The sequence below is a fragment of the Vulpes vulpes genome, chromosome 10 (genome assembly GCF_048418805.1).
Source record: "Vulpes vulpes isolate BD-2025 chromosome 10, VulVul3, whole genome shotgun sequence".
NCBI classification, from domain to species: Eukaryota; Metazoa; Chordata; class Mammalia; order Carnivora; family Canidae; genus Vulpes; species Vulpes vulpes.
Window position 1 is genome coordinate 77784834 of NC_132789.1, and position 18371 is coordinate 77803204.

The window sequence follows — 18371 nt, forward strand, 5'->3', positions numbered from 1 at the left end:
GGAAAAAAAATCAATATAAGTTCATGCCATTGAGGAAAACTAGGTAAAGCATATATGGGATCTTTCTGTATTATTTCTTTAAATTGCATATACATCTACAATTATACAAAAATAGAAAGCTTAATTTTAAAGAATTTAGCCAACTCTGTTCTTTGATATGGCTATGTACAGATGAATAGAGAAGACTGGAAGGACGGTCATATCAATATTTTTTTTAAAAAAAAGGAGAATTCAGTTTTTATGACTCAAACCTTGAAGAAGCAGCTCTTACCTGCAGCAAAGCTCCCATTAGTGATGCCAGTGCAGCCATTCCTATGCACAGAACTCCAAACAGCACACCTAGATGGATGATATAAGAGCCAGTGTAAAATTCAGACCCAGAGGATTAGAATTCTCAGCAGAATAAGTTACCCCACCTTTGATTCAAAGTAATTAATATGATTGTGGTGAAAAATGACCACATACATCAAGTCAGCCAAAAAAAAAAAAAAAAAAAAAGGAAGAGGTGTTTTCCTACAGGATCAGCAGTGTGCAAGTAGGAAAGAAAATTCTGATATTGTGACCTAGGATTAATGACATCAGGTTATATAAGTAAAAAAAAATCCCTAGCATTAACCATAGGGATTTAAAAGCTAAGAACTATTGTGTTATTAATCTAATCCTCCATAAACATTTGTTTATAAAGGAAGGCTCAGGTCTCTGTTTTCAGTTTGCCAGAAACAGGACACAATCCACCTCTGCTCTGTATGACATGATGGGGGGAGGGGAAGGAGTAATAAACATCAGAAATTAACATCCTCTGATTTGAAGTGTTCATTTATTCTGGGAAGTGACAATCCATACCAATGGGTGGTTTAAGACCTCTAGCCCTCTTGTTGTCTCCATCAATATCTCTAAGCCTTTCCTTAAATAGTAAAGAAAGATGGCATCAAATATATTACCCATCCTACCAAATTGTTTCCCCAAACTTTATAGAAATTCTCAAGTCACCACTACTGATTAGATTATGAAATATGGGATGTTTTTTTCTCTTTTGGCTTTCAGTATTTTCTAGATTTTCACCAAACACATGTTTTACTTTTAAAATTATAGGAAAACTTACACACACTCCTCCAGGTTTTTATTTTTGAATATTTCCATTCAGCACAAATCACCTGAAATCTGTCAATATAATTTCCCACACATCAAAATCAAAACACACATAAAAAAGAAATGATAACTTTGCTCATCACAAAGTTAGTGCATCCTTACATCTATCTTATTTACACTAGCACTCACATCTTTGTTAAATATATTGGGTAAATACCCTTATTGCACCTGAAAGGAAATTTTGCATTAAGTTTTTACAAAGAGCTCATGTTGCAATGATTTTTTTGTGCCTCCAAATCCTAATGTCAATAGTATTTCTAACATATTTAGCGTGATTCTTCTCTGATAGCTCATGACTAGTCACCACTGTGGGGTTTTGGTATTCAAAGTTAGTGGAAAACATTCAAATTATTTTTGCCATGTTATTCTCTATGACGTTCTTACTATATATAACTCAAGACAATGACTTATATATAACCCTTCAAAGTAAATGAACACCTCATCTATACTAGTAGAATTGATTTGTTATTATTATCAACATCCTTCCTTGAGCACCAGTTAGTACCTCTTATTTTATATTCGTTATCTCTAAACCTCATAGTACCCACAAGATGAATATTTTTTGTTTCATCTTTCATACAAAAAATTCAAGCCGTATTGGGTTATTGGGTTTACTTGAAGCTAGTAAATTGGTAAAGCAAGATTGGGTCTGTCTGGCTTCAAAATCTTCCATTTAAAATCATACAGCTTCAATAATCCTATAATAAATCAATCTAAATACTCTTCAGGAAACATTGTATCATTCTGAAATTATGCTCCAGGATTAAAATTGGGTGCATAATAAAACAATGCAATGTTATTTAAATTTAAAGGACACTGAAGAATATAAATTAAGTATTTATTCCAGGCTATAGTCGAGACAATTACATAAAGAATTATGGCTCAAAATAGAATATTATTTACTATTTCTTTGACAGCCTATTAGTGTTACTGGATTGAGGTTAAACATTCTTTTTAAAAAACAAGTCTGTTAGTCATTCATTCCAGAACACATATAATCACAATGTCAAACATAAAGAATGAAGTATGCTAGACAAATTTCTTTGAGTCAGATTGTTACATTTGGGACATCTGGGAACTGAGGTCTTAAACTGATATTTCCATTCAACTGATATTTAACCCATAATAAGGTCCTACAATCTATCGATAGAAGTTCCTTGTACAATTTAAATGACTATCTCCAGGTCAGTCTACATGTACAGACTGAATAGATAATCAAGTGAAAAAGCAGAACACTGTTTCTTTATCTTCAATTCATACACATGGAAAATATATGTACTTTAAACTGATAGTGCCCTCTTAGGTAATAAGGAAGAAGAGTGGCTCTTGGCTCCAAACTAAGGGTATTTCTTAAAACCCTTGGCTAAAGTTTGAAAAGGAAAAGGGTTGAATATTTTTCTGTGGCTAAGAATTTGGGATAGGAAGAAGTGAGAAAAGAAGGACAGCCATTTAAGGACCTTAGAAATTGTTCCTTGTGATCCCCTGACAATTAATTGCTTAAAGTGTCCCTCAAATCTTGATTGCAAATATGGCATGACTACATTTAGTCAGAGGTATGCATATGTATATATACATTTATACTTGGAAGTTCTAACTCTGTATCTTCCATGGAAAAGAATTTCAGCTTTTCTAAAAATCATCTCCTGGAGGCAAAATGGAATTGTAGAAATGGAAACTCACTCATTCCCTGGGAAATCCAAGAGAGAGACCTTTCTGAGAGTGATCTGAAGTGAGGTTTAATTAGATCTTCCACAGTTACTGCTGCTAAGGCATTAATACTGGAGGACACTGTGCTGTAAGAGAAAAATCGATTTAAAAGATTTTATATATATTATATATTTATAATAAAATATAATACTTTATTTTATTTTAAAACATTTTATTTATTTATTTATTTATTTATTTGAGCACAAGCAGGGAGGAGTGGGAGGACAGAGAATAGGGAGAGGGAGAGTTTGAGCTGGGCAGGGAGTCCCATGCCAAGTGACCCAACCAGGCGCCCTTGATTTATAATATTTTAACTTTAATAATACTTTATATAGGAATAAGACAGGGGGAACAAACTATCATTTCTGAAATATAACCAGATTGCTGCCGTATTTTTGATGATCACAACATCCTCTTTCTGGAAGCTGTTATCATCCAAGAATGATTCAGGCAAGATCCATAGGCAAAAAAGAACAATATTATATTGGTTCCACTTTGCAATAAATCCTCAGCTTCTATAGAAAGAATCCACACAGACCACATAGTACTACTATATAATAGTAGTATAGTACTACTATATACTTTAAAATATATTTTTCTTTGTGTATAGAAAGGACTGTCATAAATTTTCACAAATCTATGTCATAAATATCAATAATATTAATTTCCTGGATCCTCAGACACATATGCTGTACATGGTTAATAATAAGAATTCCCTGGCACAAACACTGGAAGAAAGTACAATGAATAAGTTCAAACACAGAACAAGATTTTTTGAACAGTGTATATTATTCAGCATGTAATAGGAGGTTTTCATTCTAATTTTCCATTTGACCATGCTTCAGCTATACATACATTTCAAACCAAGATTATAGGCACCCATTTTTGATGACCAGTGAAAACTACCATCAACTGATCATTATTATGGTGACTCTACAGAGTATGTGATGATGTATTAGACAGTAGAGACCAAGTTAAAAGTGGAGACTGAGGATAATAGATTGGCAGTCCATAGGGATAAGAGTGAGACCAACAGAAAGGATACATGGAGTAGATTACCCAAGTTGGGGCATTTGTGCTCCTGTCCAGAATTCAGCTTTATCTCCAAAATATCCAGTAACAAAAGAAAGATCCCAATGGGGAAACCATGTGTTGTTAGAGTCATAGTTCATACCTTAACGTCCCGCTGTAAGCACAGGCCACAAAAAGTCCAGGAAGTCCTGGAAAATCTTGCAAGATGTCCAGTACCAAATAAGGCATGAGCTGAAAAATTTCAAAATTTACTCCTAAGTGCTATTTGCTATCAAATAAAATGAACCAATGCCTCATTTATCTTGTGTTCATCAAGAACTAAAGGAACCTATTCCACATAATTGAAATTTCCAAATATGAAAAAGTAAACTCTTTTGGTGTTAACACTTGAAAGAATGGCACAGTAGTTAAGGATATGGGTTCTGAGTTCAGACAGAAATGGATTTTGTTACTTGTCTAAGACTCAGTTTCCTCATCTGTAAAATAGGGGTAATAATACTAACCTCATAGACTTGCTATAAAAGTTAAATTACATAACCTATGTAAAGCTCTTAGTATAGTACATGGAATACAGTAAATGCTTGATAAAAGGTAGCTATTCTCATTCTTCAGAGTAATAAATCACTTTAAAGGAAATATTTTACATATCTCTATGCTTAAGTAAGCAGCATTAATTTAATTTAATTTAACTTTACTTGATGACTCAAAGATATCTTTGAGAACTTCAATCACTATTCAGGATTGAAAGTGTAATTATAGCCATATACAGTATGAGACATAGTGACAAGTGGAGTAACCTCAGGAAGTTCCTGAAACTTGCTTCTTTTTAAAAAGTTCATGATATCAACTTAATTTTTGATAAATTACTTTAAAATAAATATTAAATAAGGAAGGGAAGGTGTAGTACTCCAGTACTATGTTACATGAGAGTCTTTTGACAAAACTGCTTTTTTTTAAAATCAAAAGGGTCCTAAGAGGATAATTTTCTAGAAGGAAGTCCCCCCTCACTTGCACTGAAACATTCTTGATTCCGTCTCTGATTGTATAGAGTGGATGTCACGTCCTATCTTAACAGCCTCTTCTGATTTCATTTGACAATAGTTTGTTATGAGACATGAAAGAACATCGTCCACTGCTACAAGGGTCTGTGTCATTTTAAGAATGTCTCCACTTTATCCAAAGCTTACTAATTTTTTTTATTCTCGGAAAGAACAGCACTTATCTGTATATGAAATTAAGACCCAATTTCCCCAAGATATCTTAACAATATTCCACACATAAGCAAAAGTCAAGTTTCCATTGTCATTGTTATAATGAGATCTAAAATCCTCTACCCCTAACATCAACTTTCTCAAAAGTCTTTGGTGTGATATTTCATATTCTGAATGGCCCCCTCAGGGACAGAATCAGCCAGGTGAGACTGATGGAAAAATAGTAAAATTATATCTAGACATTAATCTTGCTTCCTCAGGGTGAGCTCCAGCAGAGTGTCATAGAACTGTATCTTTGCTCTGCTCAGGTTATGATTTTGACCTGACTTTCTACAGAGTGTGCCTTATGTCCATTGTATCCCCAGGGAAATGTTAACTGAATTAGCTCCTCAACAATTAACACAATACTGGAATCATCCAAGTAGGAGGAAACTGCATTCCTTTAAAAAAAAATTAGCACAGGTTCTTTAAAAGTGTATGCATGAAAGACATCCTGAATACAGTCTATGACAAGGAGTCTCAAGGGTAGGAATTTGTAGACATTTTTTGTTGTTGTTATCCAAGGATAGGAGAGGATACATGAGAAACATTTTTAACATCCTTATTGTCTTCGTGATATAAACTACAAACAAAAGGAGATTGACAAAAATCACAGAAAGAGAGAATATAAAGGAAGAGCAAACATGATTCTTAGATTATCTGAGCAAATGGGAAAGATCCATTTATGAACAGAGGGATACATGTGAATATAGGGTGCAGATGAACAGCTCAAGAAGGCTCTAATTTTCCAATTACACAAAGTTGCATTTTTCTAGTAGTATGTGATGCATTTATATCAACATAAAATCCAGTCTATCTTCAACCTAACGAGGCTCCTGGGCTCTTGATTTACAAGAACGTCTCCGGAAATAATGTTGGCAAGAACTCTGAGAAAAGGAACTCAAGCTTCAAAGTCCAGCAGTCCTGGGTTTGAATTCTAGCTACACTTTCTGGGAAGGCAGTATATGGCATAGAGGTTAAAGTTAGGACTCTGGCTACAGCCTGCCCGGGCTTGAAATCTGGTTCCAGGTTTACTGGCTATTATATAACTTGTCTATGACTTAAGTTTCCTCATCTTTGAAAGGGAGATAATCATGGCACCTACCTCAAAGTATAGCTCTATGGGTTCAAAGTTGAAATTTAAATAAAGCATTTATAGTAGTACGATGAGTACTTGCAGCTATTCTTATTTATCAACTATGTGACCTTGGCCAAGTAATATAACCTCTCTGTGAGTTACTCATTTCCTAATGTCTAAAATTAGAACTACTATTTATGAGAATTAGAAGAGATAAATCATGCAAAGCTCTGGGCACAGAATTTCATCTCATAGTTAATACTCAATAAATGTTCATTCATTAGATCTGTTTCTCTATCATTTAAAAACTGGAAGGTAAAATGTTGATGAATAAGTGATCTAAGAATACACACAAAATGTTTTACACTATCATGGTTTGTGTTTGTTTGGTTTTTTTCTTTAACTGTGTTTACATTTCTACTCCCAGCCTTGACCTAGTTCTATTTAACACTGGGCTTGAAATTTTCCAGGTATTTAAATATTTTAATCTTGGATACAGCATTCTTCATTCCTGCTATGCCTGCTAAAATAAATTTTTGCCAAATGCTTTGTAGAAATTTAAATGTGATGATATTGTACTCATTTGCTGTTTATTTACAAAAATAGTAAGACTCTGTCCTGCCAATTATAAGCTTTCTGGATATCATTAATGCACATGTAAGAAAAAGAGGGTACTGAACCTGGTCTGGTGCAGATACTTTGTTGGCTGTCCAAGGATCACAGTCATGGTACCTGGAATATAGGGCAAGCCCACATAACACTGAGCAGATGAGGATTGCCCAGAGTCCCAGAAGATTGATGTAGAGAGACCTAAGGAAATGAAAACAAACCAGCAAATAACAATTGTAATTTCCATCCCAAAGATTAGGAAACTTGTTACATAAACAGGAGAGAGTTTCATGATTACTCAACAAATGCATATTATCTTTTGGTTATCAAAAAATGCTATCTATTTTATTCTAGCCTAACCTTCTGCCTTTGCTGTCAGTCAACAATGTATTTGGAAATACTTGGAATAGATGGGGGGTTCTCTATTGAATAAATGTATCCTCCTGGTCAGAGTTCCATGAACATTATCAGCTGCATAATGGTATCCAATTATGCTACTTCAGGGCTTCATGTCATGAAATAAAGATTTTTAAGGGTCACCAGAGCAGTAACTATTACTCATTTTCCTTTTAAAAGTAATGCAGTTATAAACTGCTAAACATTGTCAGCATCTACGTAGCAACTCATCAAAGTTGTTTAAATGTGGTTTGTAATATCATCTAATAAGTATGAAAGGCAACCCTGCATTCCTTGAACAGGTATCTTCCCAAATATTCAACATCATAATACCTGGCATGTGTTCCAGGAGATTGTAAAGGTTTGTATAACTGCACTGGGGTCAGATATGAACATAAATCTTGGTTCTGTCTACTATATGTGACCCTGGACAAGTAATTTATTTTCGCTGATCTTCCACTTCTTCATTTACACGAGAGACAACAATGCCTACCTCACAAAGTTATAAGATGAAATAGTGTGTATCATATAGCCCAGTGCTTGGCATGTAATAATATTTGTTAAAAGGTAGTTATTGATATTACAAGTGCTAATGGCATTGAGTTCTATGTCTTGATAGTCAGTTGAATAGTAAACATTGCTCTCTCTGAGGTATCTACATTTTCCCCCCAGTGGTGCTGTAGGGGATACTGTAACAAGCTGCCCTAGGCTGAAGAGAGGTACAACCTCCAAAGTCATGCCTCCTTCCCTGAGGTGCCTGTGTCCAATGACTACTGGATTCACAATTTTAAAGGACCAGTCTCCTCACCCTAACCTGGGACAAATCTGGGGCCAGCCTAGCTTCACGGCTTCCCCTAAGGCCTTGACTGAGAAGGCATTACAATCCAACTTCTACGGCCAATCCTGCTTTCTTCTCTTTGCTTTCTTCCACAGGTAGTGATTCCCTCACAGACTCTGGCATGCCAACTTCCATCTCAGAGTCTGTTTCAAGAGAACCCACCTTCAACAGGTGCGAAACAACAGATTGCTAGCCTTTTCCCTTGACTGACTAAATTTACTGTATGTTTTGCTATTGTCTAAAAATAGCATATAACTACAGCTCTTCTCCAAATCATCAGAAAATATACCCAGACACTTTCCTGCTCAAACACCCTTGTTCATATTTGAGTTTAATATTTTACTATATAGTTTTATCTGACTTTAATGCCATTCACATAGATGACTTATCAACAACATCTGATACAGTCCCGAATCAATCAATGTCAGTAGGTCTTAACTTTTTGACTGGGATTCATTCTTCCCCTGGAGCCGGTGTTAAGAAATAGGATAAAATGGTTCCTCTCAGCTTGGGGAGTCTGCTCAGGGCCATTCCAAGGGAAATTGCTTCTTATTAAGACAGTTCAGGAGCTCTAATGCTGGTCTCTTAGTTATAAAATAGACCATTTGAGTTTCATGTTTCAAAAAAAAAGAACAGAAGAGCATGTGCATAATTAATATGGGAGAGGCATCAGCTCTAGTATGGATTTAAATTACATTACTTCAAAGTTCCTTAAAATACCAGAACTCCTCAGCTCACTTTTGAAGGATTTTATATCCAGTTACTGTACTGATTTTTGTGTAGATGTTTTACTATAGAATTTTCCAAAGACAGAAAATGTCTAAACTAATTACTCTCAATATATTGAGTTATGACATATGATATCACAATATTTTCATGTTCTCCTTTGAATAGAAATAGAATTTCCATTCCCTGTCCTACTCCAACCACCCTGTTACTCTTAATCTATTTGTAATTTTTAAGTTCCTAAATGTCTGTGGGCTCAGCCAGCTTTATATATCACCATGGGGAGTGGCAGTCACTGTACTGATCTGAGAGAAAGAACCACTCTTTGCTCAAACCAAGATGGGCCTGAGAATTCCCTGACCATGTCATCCTTCTGACCTCTGGGCTGTGTCCAAATCAATGTCTATCTGGAATGTTCTCCCACTGTTCTCCACTTGCCCACATATGGTCATTATTCAGGATCTTCCAGGTTGACAGGAATCTCTCACCCATTCTCTGTCTTCAGTCCTATGATTAGAGGTCACATTTACTGGACTCCTACTAAGTGTGTGCCAAGCACAGCAGTTTACAATACATCTCATGAGATGTATAATATTTCTTATGCTCATTTATAAGTTTAGAAACTGAGACTCAGGAAGACTAAGTAACCTGACCAATATCACTAAAGTAGCAAGTATTAGATCAGAGTTATAAACCCATGACTGTGTCTAAAAATAAAATATACCAACATATCTAGCAATTTATTGTCCTGGACCAATTCTTCTGTTGTTATATTGTTCCATGGAGCTGTCATGCCTTTCTACTGTTATTTCACTTTTTGCATACTTATATATATTTTCCTAATTAGATGTTAAGTTCCTTCACAATAAGAGCATATATTTATAAAAATTTTATCCTCCATAATTCCTTATGCAAATAGATAACACAATAAATGCTTATTTATTTGATAAGATTTACTTTAAATATTTCAAATATCTGATTTAAAATATACAGTACCACTTTGTTTTACTTGATCCTTTTATAACTAAATATCTCATTTATTTCTTGGAATTTCATGATACAAAAGACTTAAATCTGAGCAAAGCTTGACTAATCAAAGAGTCTCAATAAAGACAACTGATAGTTATTAATGATTTCCATACCATAGTTTGGCTTACATTTTTGCCTGGAATCTGCTTTTACAGGAAATATATCTCTGCACTTGGGATTGGTTGACACCATAGATGCTGGTCCATGTGAAGGTCCCTCCTATAATAATTGTCCAGAATGTATGTCTTTGCAAAGGATTAGGATCAAAACTAAATGAAAAGAAACAGAAAACAAACCTGAAATATCAGCAAAAAACTACAGAAAATTCTCCTAGAATATTTTTTGTAAGCAAGCAATGTATACCTACATAAATATGCATACAGATGTAAATATGTACAAATTCATTAAGCAATAAAAAATGCAGAAATATTCCTAACTTAAGTTCAATGAAATAAAAATGGATACTTTCAGAGAACTAGAAACTCTGGAGGGGATTAAGGGAAAATGAATGTTCTAATTATTCTGAGCTTTCATAAAAATTGTTCTGTGACCTTAGAAATTGTTATTTAAACAACTCTACTAAATAAATAAATAATTTTAAAAAACAATTCTGCTATGCTATAATCAGAGAAGAGCATGAAACTAAAAAGAGAGCAACAGAGAAATTCTTTAGTGCATAACAGTGATAGGTATGGTACTGAAATGAACATAAAATTGATACATTTTGCATATATAATTTCTCTCCCAGCACCTGTACAGTCATACTTCTAATTTATATTCAAGCTTAAGAACTCAGTTAATGCAGTTTAAAGATTTTCATGTTCTAAAATTACCATGGCATTATAATCATGCTTTCTTAAAATCTTGTGTGCACAAGCTAAATGCTGATAGTGAAAAATCACTTTATGACATGACTTAAGTCCAAAATATTGTTACAAAGAAAGCTCAACTTCGACATTTGATATGCCTTTTAACTCTTCTTAATGCATTTTCTTGGAAGGAATGATTCTATTCATCCATGATACACAATATGAGTTTGACAAATTTCTGCAAAATTGGCTTTCATAGAAACTTTCTAAAACTTATGGAATTCTGAAAATCCATTTCAATCTTATATTTAAGATTAGTTGAATAAAATGTTATAATTTTATGTATATCCCAGCATTTATATGGAAATATAAGAGCCTCCATTCCAGTCTCTAACACTTCATATCAAACTTTAAATGTTTCAAGGGTATTAACCCTTCAACCCATAGAGAAAACAGCTATTATATTAGCTAATGGAAGTCAAGAGCCAAAAGGATTCAGGAAGCTACCTAAGGTAAGTAAGACAGGATTTAGAACACCCAGTTTAGTGGTTTTGGTCCCTACAGAATATATCCACAGAATACATATGATGACTACAGACCATACAGAAAATACCACCAGAGCAAATATTTTGCCCACCATATTCTCAAACATTATCAGACTCATAAGGGATACACAATAAAGCTTTTCATTATTATTTAATGGTTGGCAGCCTCCAAAGAAAAAGTCGTAAAAGTATCTAATCTTTTACTTTTAAGAATCTCTTATTGATATATAAGTTGTCGTTTCAATGCAGCAGTATAGGTTGCCTTTGCACACAGTGAGTTACCTTGCAGAAAAGGTATTGGTTCCACACCCCTTCCCCTCAATCTCTCGTACTAGGAAGAGATTTAGGCATAATCAAGCGTGTGGGCATCAGTTGTTTCTGCTTCTTGGTATCCATTCTCCTGCCCTCTAGTAACAGCAACCCAAATTTGCTTTGGGAAAATGACCAAATCACCATAAAATAGTCTAAATGGTTGTCAATAAAATGTCCTGCTCTTCCCCAACTGAGGAATGGAATTATGCCCAAGCTAGGACAATTGGGGTGCTCTTCCTTAGAATCTGAATATTGAGGTTAAAAAAAAGATTACTGAAATAGTTGAAGTTAATTCATCATAATTCAAAATATTTCTGCAAATTAACATGTTGTCCCTGTCCAATCTCTGAAAGGCTCTTCTCAATCATTAGCACCATTTTCACCAAACCAAAAAGAGCTACCAAGTTAGAAGTATTTTTTCTTTCTTCTTGCGTGATTTCAGGTTGCCTGTCTCAAAGTAGGGCTGCTTAAAGACGAAATTAGCCAGTCCATGTAAAAATGAGTTCCTCTTCATGTTGAACATAACAAGAATGATATTACTGATCCACAGTGGAAGTTGTTTTAAATATTCTTTTAAGTTGTGTGGTATATTTGTGATGAAATATCTGGGCTATTGGTCTCTCTCTAAGAAGCCTAGGTAGCTGTTTGAGATATGTTAAATCACACAATACACTGACTTGAGACATTAGTCATAACTCTCTGGTCAATTCTCTAGAAATAACACATAATATTATAAAATATTCATACATATATACAGTTATGAAATGTAATAATAATATACCATATATTGCCAGGGCAATATCAATAGAAAAATTCTCTATGCTGCTTGAAACAAAAAGCTGTCAAAATGACAGGGTCTTCTAGTGTTTTTGTCTTAAGAGGTTTCTTTTCTTATTTCTACACTATCTCTTCCTGAATTACTCTATTCTACCCTTTGACCAGTTCCAGATTTTAATGTTTGGAAGAAAAACACTCCTTCACTATCAATCCTTTCTTAGGAGGAAGCACCATCCTAAGTACCAGGTAACTAACTATCTGACTGTTTTAACCTGTTAAAGACCTTATGGAAACCCTTCACACATTAACTTGTCAGCTTCAATTTTTTGTACCACATATTTAGCCATCTATTTGTGTTCTGATGTAAATTTACTATTTCAACAATGAGATTATTTTTACAGAAAAATAAAAAAATAAAAGATGTGTTCTATAGACCAGAAGGTAAACAGCAACTTACTTCCAGAAGTTTAATCTTCCACCATTATAGGAATCATTTAGAATAGTGCTGATCCCACCTTGAATCACCGTAGCCTGTATAATCACAGATGCAAATCCAGCCACCATGATTCCAACTTGAAAAACATCTGTCCAGATAACTGCTTTAAGACCACCCTTTGAGGGAAAAGTATATTAGGATTAATGCTTGTATCAGACATTATTAATCATCTACATGCTTATATACTATGCTGGACAAAAATAATGAAAACATAGATCTTGGCCAAGGAATACACTTAAGGTGGTAGATAGTAAGGTTGGGAGAACCTTCAAAAGAAAGTGTGATTTAAACCAAGCCTTCAGACAGAAGCAGAGGCAAAGATGAAGCTCATCCCAGAAGATAAATTAGCATGGGCAAAAGTATAAATAAGTTCAAGTACATGACATGTTGAGTGTGGCCAGATAAATATTTTGAAGCAGAGTGAAATGGTATAGGGATATTGCTGGGAAGAAAATTCAGAGTCAAATTGCAGATGGCAATATCATAGATTTTATCTTATAGGCAGGGCTGATATGCAATCAAGTATGCAAATAGAAAGTCATACCAGTTTTTGAAATACTAAAATTGTTTTGTACTAGCAACTGCCAAAAACTTCCCAAGTGTCTCCCTCCAGTCCCTATGCCCTTGGCTGAACTATTCCCTCCCTGAGATCCCCATCTTCTAAAAGATCCAGCAACTAGAGTCATAAGACTTAGTATATCAGATATGCCATAGAGTTGCACCACTGCTTAGGGACTAGCATCCATAATATCAGTGTCCATACTATCTGGTTGTTATATATTTCTACTATGATTCCTGCCTATAGGTTATGGAAAGTTATCTCGGGTTTCTAAGCTGAGGAACAATATGAACACAACTATAGTAATTTAGCAACGGTAAGGCTGAATTAGGAGACAAGACTCAGGACCACTGCAATGGTTCAAACAAAAGACAAAAGTTTCAGTTATGATCAATGTAAAGTTGAGAGGCAGGAGTAGGAGAGCATGTATGAAACCCAACTTGTAGAATACAACTATTGGAATTTGCAATTTTGCAAAACAAGTGGATGAGTGAAAGAAGAAGCAATGTTCTTGTCATACCAGCGTGCAGTAGAATGTGCAGACCACTCCTGTTGCAACTACTGCGCCCCACAGATCAAATCCTGTGACTGCAAAAAAGAAAAAAGAAAAGAAAAATGCACGCATAACTGTGAAACATGTAAAATAAAAATACCTCTCAAAAAAATCATCAGTAGAAATCTATATCATTTATGGGGTACCTATCTTTCTACTTTCCTCTCTACTCTTGCCTAAAACTAGGCCCAAATATCATAAAATGCCCCCAAACAAGTGGAGTTTAAAATTTTACTCAATGAGGGATCCCTGGGTGGCGCAGTGGTTTAGCGCCCGCCTTTTGCCCAGGGCGCGATCCTGGAGACCCGGGATCGAATCCCACATCGGGCTCCCGGTGCATGGAGCCTGCTTCTCCCTCTGCCTGTGTCTCTGCCTCTCTCTCTCTCTCTCTCTCTCTCTCTCTCACTCTCTCTCACTATGTGCCTATCATAAATAAATAAAAATTAAAAAAAAAATTTTACTCAATGAGTTAAATGGACCTGGTTTCTATCCTCAGAGACTATATCTAGATCCAAAATTGGCTAAATTAAATACATGAAAAATCCTTTATGTTATAATAAAGCTATGAAACAACTTGATGCTATGAGGTAGTTATCCAGACTGAACGGGGTCATAAAATATGTGTCATCATGGTTCAAATAAACACACTATTCTACCAGACAAGTTGTAAATGTTACTAAGATGGAACCAGGAAGGGGAAAAGTTGTATAATTTGCTACCATTTATCTAAGAAGTGGAGGGCATATTACATTCTTTTTAAATGGAAGGACAATAGCTTTGCCCACAAATGTGATAATCTAGATAAAATGGACCAATTCCTTGAAAGACACAATGGGCCAAAACTCATGCAAGAAGAAATAGATAATCTAAATAGGACTATATCTATTAAAGGAATTGAATCAATAATTTAAAAACTTTCAAAACAGAAAGTTCTAGGCTCAAATGGGTTGACTGGTAATTTCTATCAATTTAAGGAAGAAATTATACCAAGTCTCTGCAATCTCTTTCAGAAGACAGAAGCACAGGGAATACTTCCCAACTCATTCCATGAGGCCAGGGTTGCTTTAATACCAAAACCAGATAAAGACATTGTAAGAAAACTACATACCAATATTTCCCACAAACACAGTTGCAAAAATCCTCAACAAACTGAAGATTAGCAAATTGAATCCAAAAAGAGTATAAAAAGAATTATACACCATGACCAAGAGGGATTTATCCCAGGTATGCAAGGCTAGTCAAGTATTTAAAAATCAATTAATGGAATCTATTATATCAACACACTGAAAAAGAAATATCACATGATCATATCAAAAGATGGAGAGAAAGCATTGCACAAAATGCAATGTCCATGATAAAATCTCTCGGTAAAACTAGGAATAAAGGAAAAGTCTCTCAACTTGATAAAGACGGTCTACAAAAATCTTACAGCAAGGGCACCTGGGTGGTTCGGTTGGTTAACCATCTGCCTTTGGCTCAGGTCATGCTCCTGGGGTGCTGGGATTGAGTCCCAGGGTGGGCTCCCTGCTCAGTGGGGAGTCAGCTTCTCCCTCTTCTTCTGTCCTCCATGGCCCCTGCTCACTCACTCACTCTCTCTCTCTCTCAAATAAATAAATAAAATACTTTTTAAAAAATCCTACAGCTAACATCCTGCTCAATACTGAGAGAATCCAACCTTTCCAACTAAGATCAGGTACAAGAAAAGGATGTCCCCTCTCACTTCTCCTTCTTAACATTGTACTAGAAGTCCTTACTAATGCAGTAAGGCAAGAAAGGAAACAAAAGGTATATAGACTGGAAAAGAAGAAATAAAACTCTCTCTGTTCACAGATGACATGATCATTGATGTAAAAACAACAACAACAACAACAACAACAAAACAAAACCCTGGAACTAGTAAGTGATTATAGCAAGGTTGCAGGATACGAGATTAATATACAAAAGTCTATTGTTTCCCTATATAATAAATTAGTCCTGAATGTGTGACATAATTCGTAAATTTAAGATGTACCTTGACTCAAAGCCAGGGCAAAAGCACACCTGGAATAACTTGGATGTGCACACATTGTGCAGTGGACACGTAAAATGGTACAACCCAGTGTCTCTTACATTTCATACATGCATCTGCCCTGTTCTGGGTCATAACAGGTGTATGTTTAACTACACGGGTTCAAGGTAGAAATAGAAATAAAAATGTGTCAAAAGCAGATCTCCAAACACAGGCTACCAGGATCTATAGGATGACCAAACCGGGTCTTGTTATCTATGAAGGTGACCCCACTGCTGACGGTGGTGATGTTGCCATGACAGAAGGGATGTCATCTCTCAAAGGGGATGACAACAAATCACGTGTGGAAGAAGTAGACTAAGTGCTGCCCCCCCCAAATTATTTGTAGTTGTATTCAATCTCTTTTCTCTCTGGTAATATATTTTCAGGGATGTTTTTATTTTATTAACATTTTAAAAATCTGATAGGGCGAGAACTATTTAAGGGGAAGATAAGATTTCTTTGAGTGTGATGCTGTGATATTTAGGAACTTAAGCACAGCTCATTTTTCGTTCCTAGTTCCACATTGGCTTATTTTAACAAGAGGAGGTAATATTTGTTGTAAGATGTATGTAACCTAATGCTAATTGTGTGGTCTAAAGTGTTTAGCAATCAAGCAGATTCCTTAGTAAGACCAATTTTTTTGTCATTGAGGTGGTCTGAGCTATACCATGATATCTAAAAGAAAAATATTGGTTAAAACAACTATTGCTGGCTAGGATCTACTTTTTTAAGTCTTCTATCCAGGCATCAGGAAACTAATATGTTAAACTGAACCAACTTATAGCAACAAATGAATCTCAGAAACATTTTGTTGAGCAAAAGAAACCAGTTACCAAAAAAAAAAAAAAAGGCACTATATTATATTTACACAAACTCTAAAGGACAAGGAAAACCAATCTAGGGTGATAAGAATCAGAAAGTGGCAGCTGGGTTGGCAGGGGGGATTTATTATAAAGAGGCACAAAAAAGTCTTCTGAGATTAGACATTGAAAATGTTTGTATTTTGAGTTGGGTGGTGATCACACAACTGTGTACAATTGTTAAAGCTCGTCTGACTGTACACTTAATTTCTGTGTATTTTATTATGTATAAACTGAATCTCAACAAAAAATGGTTTTTAATTTTAAAAAACAAGAGGGGTCCCTGGATGGCTCAGTCAATTAAGCACCCTCAGCTCAGGTCTTGATCTCAGGGTTGTTAAGTTCAAGCCCTGCATTGGGCGTCACACTAGATGTGGAGCCTACTTTAAAAAAAAATTAAAGCAAGAAAGAGGGGTGTTTGGATGTCTCAGTCGGTTAAGTATCTGCCTTCAGCTCAAGCCATGAGCCAGGGGTCCTGGGATGGAGCCCTGCATCATGCTTCTCCCTTTCTATCTGCTCCTCCCTGCTTGTGCTTTCTCTTTCTGTCAAATAAATAAATAAAATCTTTTTTTAAAAAAGCAAGAAAGAGAAACTTAAGAGACAAATCAACTAATTGCAATTACATAAATTTGCTTGAATCCCAAAACTAACAAACACTGAAAAAAATCAGGGAAATCTGAACACCGACTTCATTTTGGTATTTTTAAAAATAATGTTAATATTTTAGATATGAATATGGTATGATTGTGCTTACAAAACACATCCTAATACAAACTTTCAGCTATAAAATACATAAGTCATGGAGATGTAATGGACAGCAGTGACTATAATTAATAATTCTGTATTGCATGTTTGAAAGCTGCCAAGTGGGTAAATATTAAAGCTCTCATCACAAAAAAAAAGAAGTTTTCTAACTATGTATGAAGACTGATGTTGACTAGACATTGTGGTAGTCATTTTGCAATATATACAAATCTTGGATCATTATAATATAATACAGTGTTACGTGTCAGTTATACCTCAGTGGAAAAAGTTGGCATCTCCTTATTTTTAAAAGATTTTGAATTCAGATGAAACAATGAAATGCTTCAGATTTACAGCAAAACAATCTAGTGAGGGAAACAGTGAATTGAACCAAGAGTTGATCATTTTTAGTGTAGACTTAAAGGTACGTTAGAGTTCAGCATACCATTCTCTTTTTTTCCAGTGTATGTTTGAAGTTTTCTATATATATATATATATATATATTTTTAAAAAGGTTAAAAAAAGTGATTGGACCAAGAGAACATTAAACAACTTTCTATGGAGCATCTTTTGCACATCAAGTACTACATTTAAGCTCGTGCATACTTCCTTGGTCACTTGTAAAATATACAACTGATAGTCAAGTGGTAATAATGCAGTCTCTTGGGTCCTAATTCCTAGGGAATGGCTCAATAAATCGATAAGAACAGAGTCCTTGATTTCTTCATAGATGCCAGAACTGTACTTTAAAACCCTAAAGCCACATCTTTAATTACACTTATAGCCAATAGGTAACTTATGAAGTTTATGGCTCAGTTCTTTATACATGAAATGATCCCTTCATGATGTTGG

General features: G+C 35.0%; 1 protein-coding gene across 1 annotated transcript in view; it reads right to left on the reverse strand.

The window, feature by feature from the left end:
• SLC5A8 (solute carrier family 5 member 8) overlaps positions 1 to 18371 on the reverse strand; it is a 64005-nt gene that overhangs the window by 36469 nt on the left and 9165 nt on the right. Inside the window, exons 4-10 of the mRNA XM_026013079.2 lie at positions 13833 to 13900; positions 12715 to 12869; positions 9943 to 10083; positions 6897 to 7026; positions 4031 to 4119; positions 2830 to 2942; positions 272 to 339 (exon numbers count right to left, since the gene is read on the reverse strand). Coding sequence (XP_025868864.2) covers positions 272 to 339; positions 2830 to 2942; positions 4031 to 4119; positions 6897 to 7026; positions 9943 to 10083; positions 12715 to 12869; positions 13833 to 13900 — 764 coding nt within the window. The remainder of the gene's footprint in view (positions 1 to 271; positions 340 to 2829; positions 2943 to 4030; positions 4120 to 6896; positions 7027 to 9942; positions 10084 to 12714; positions 12870 to 13832; positions 13901 to 18371) is intronic.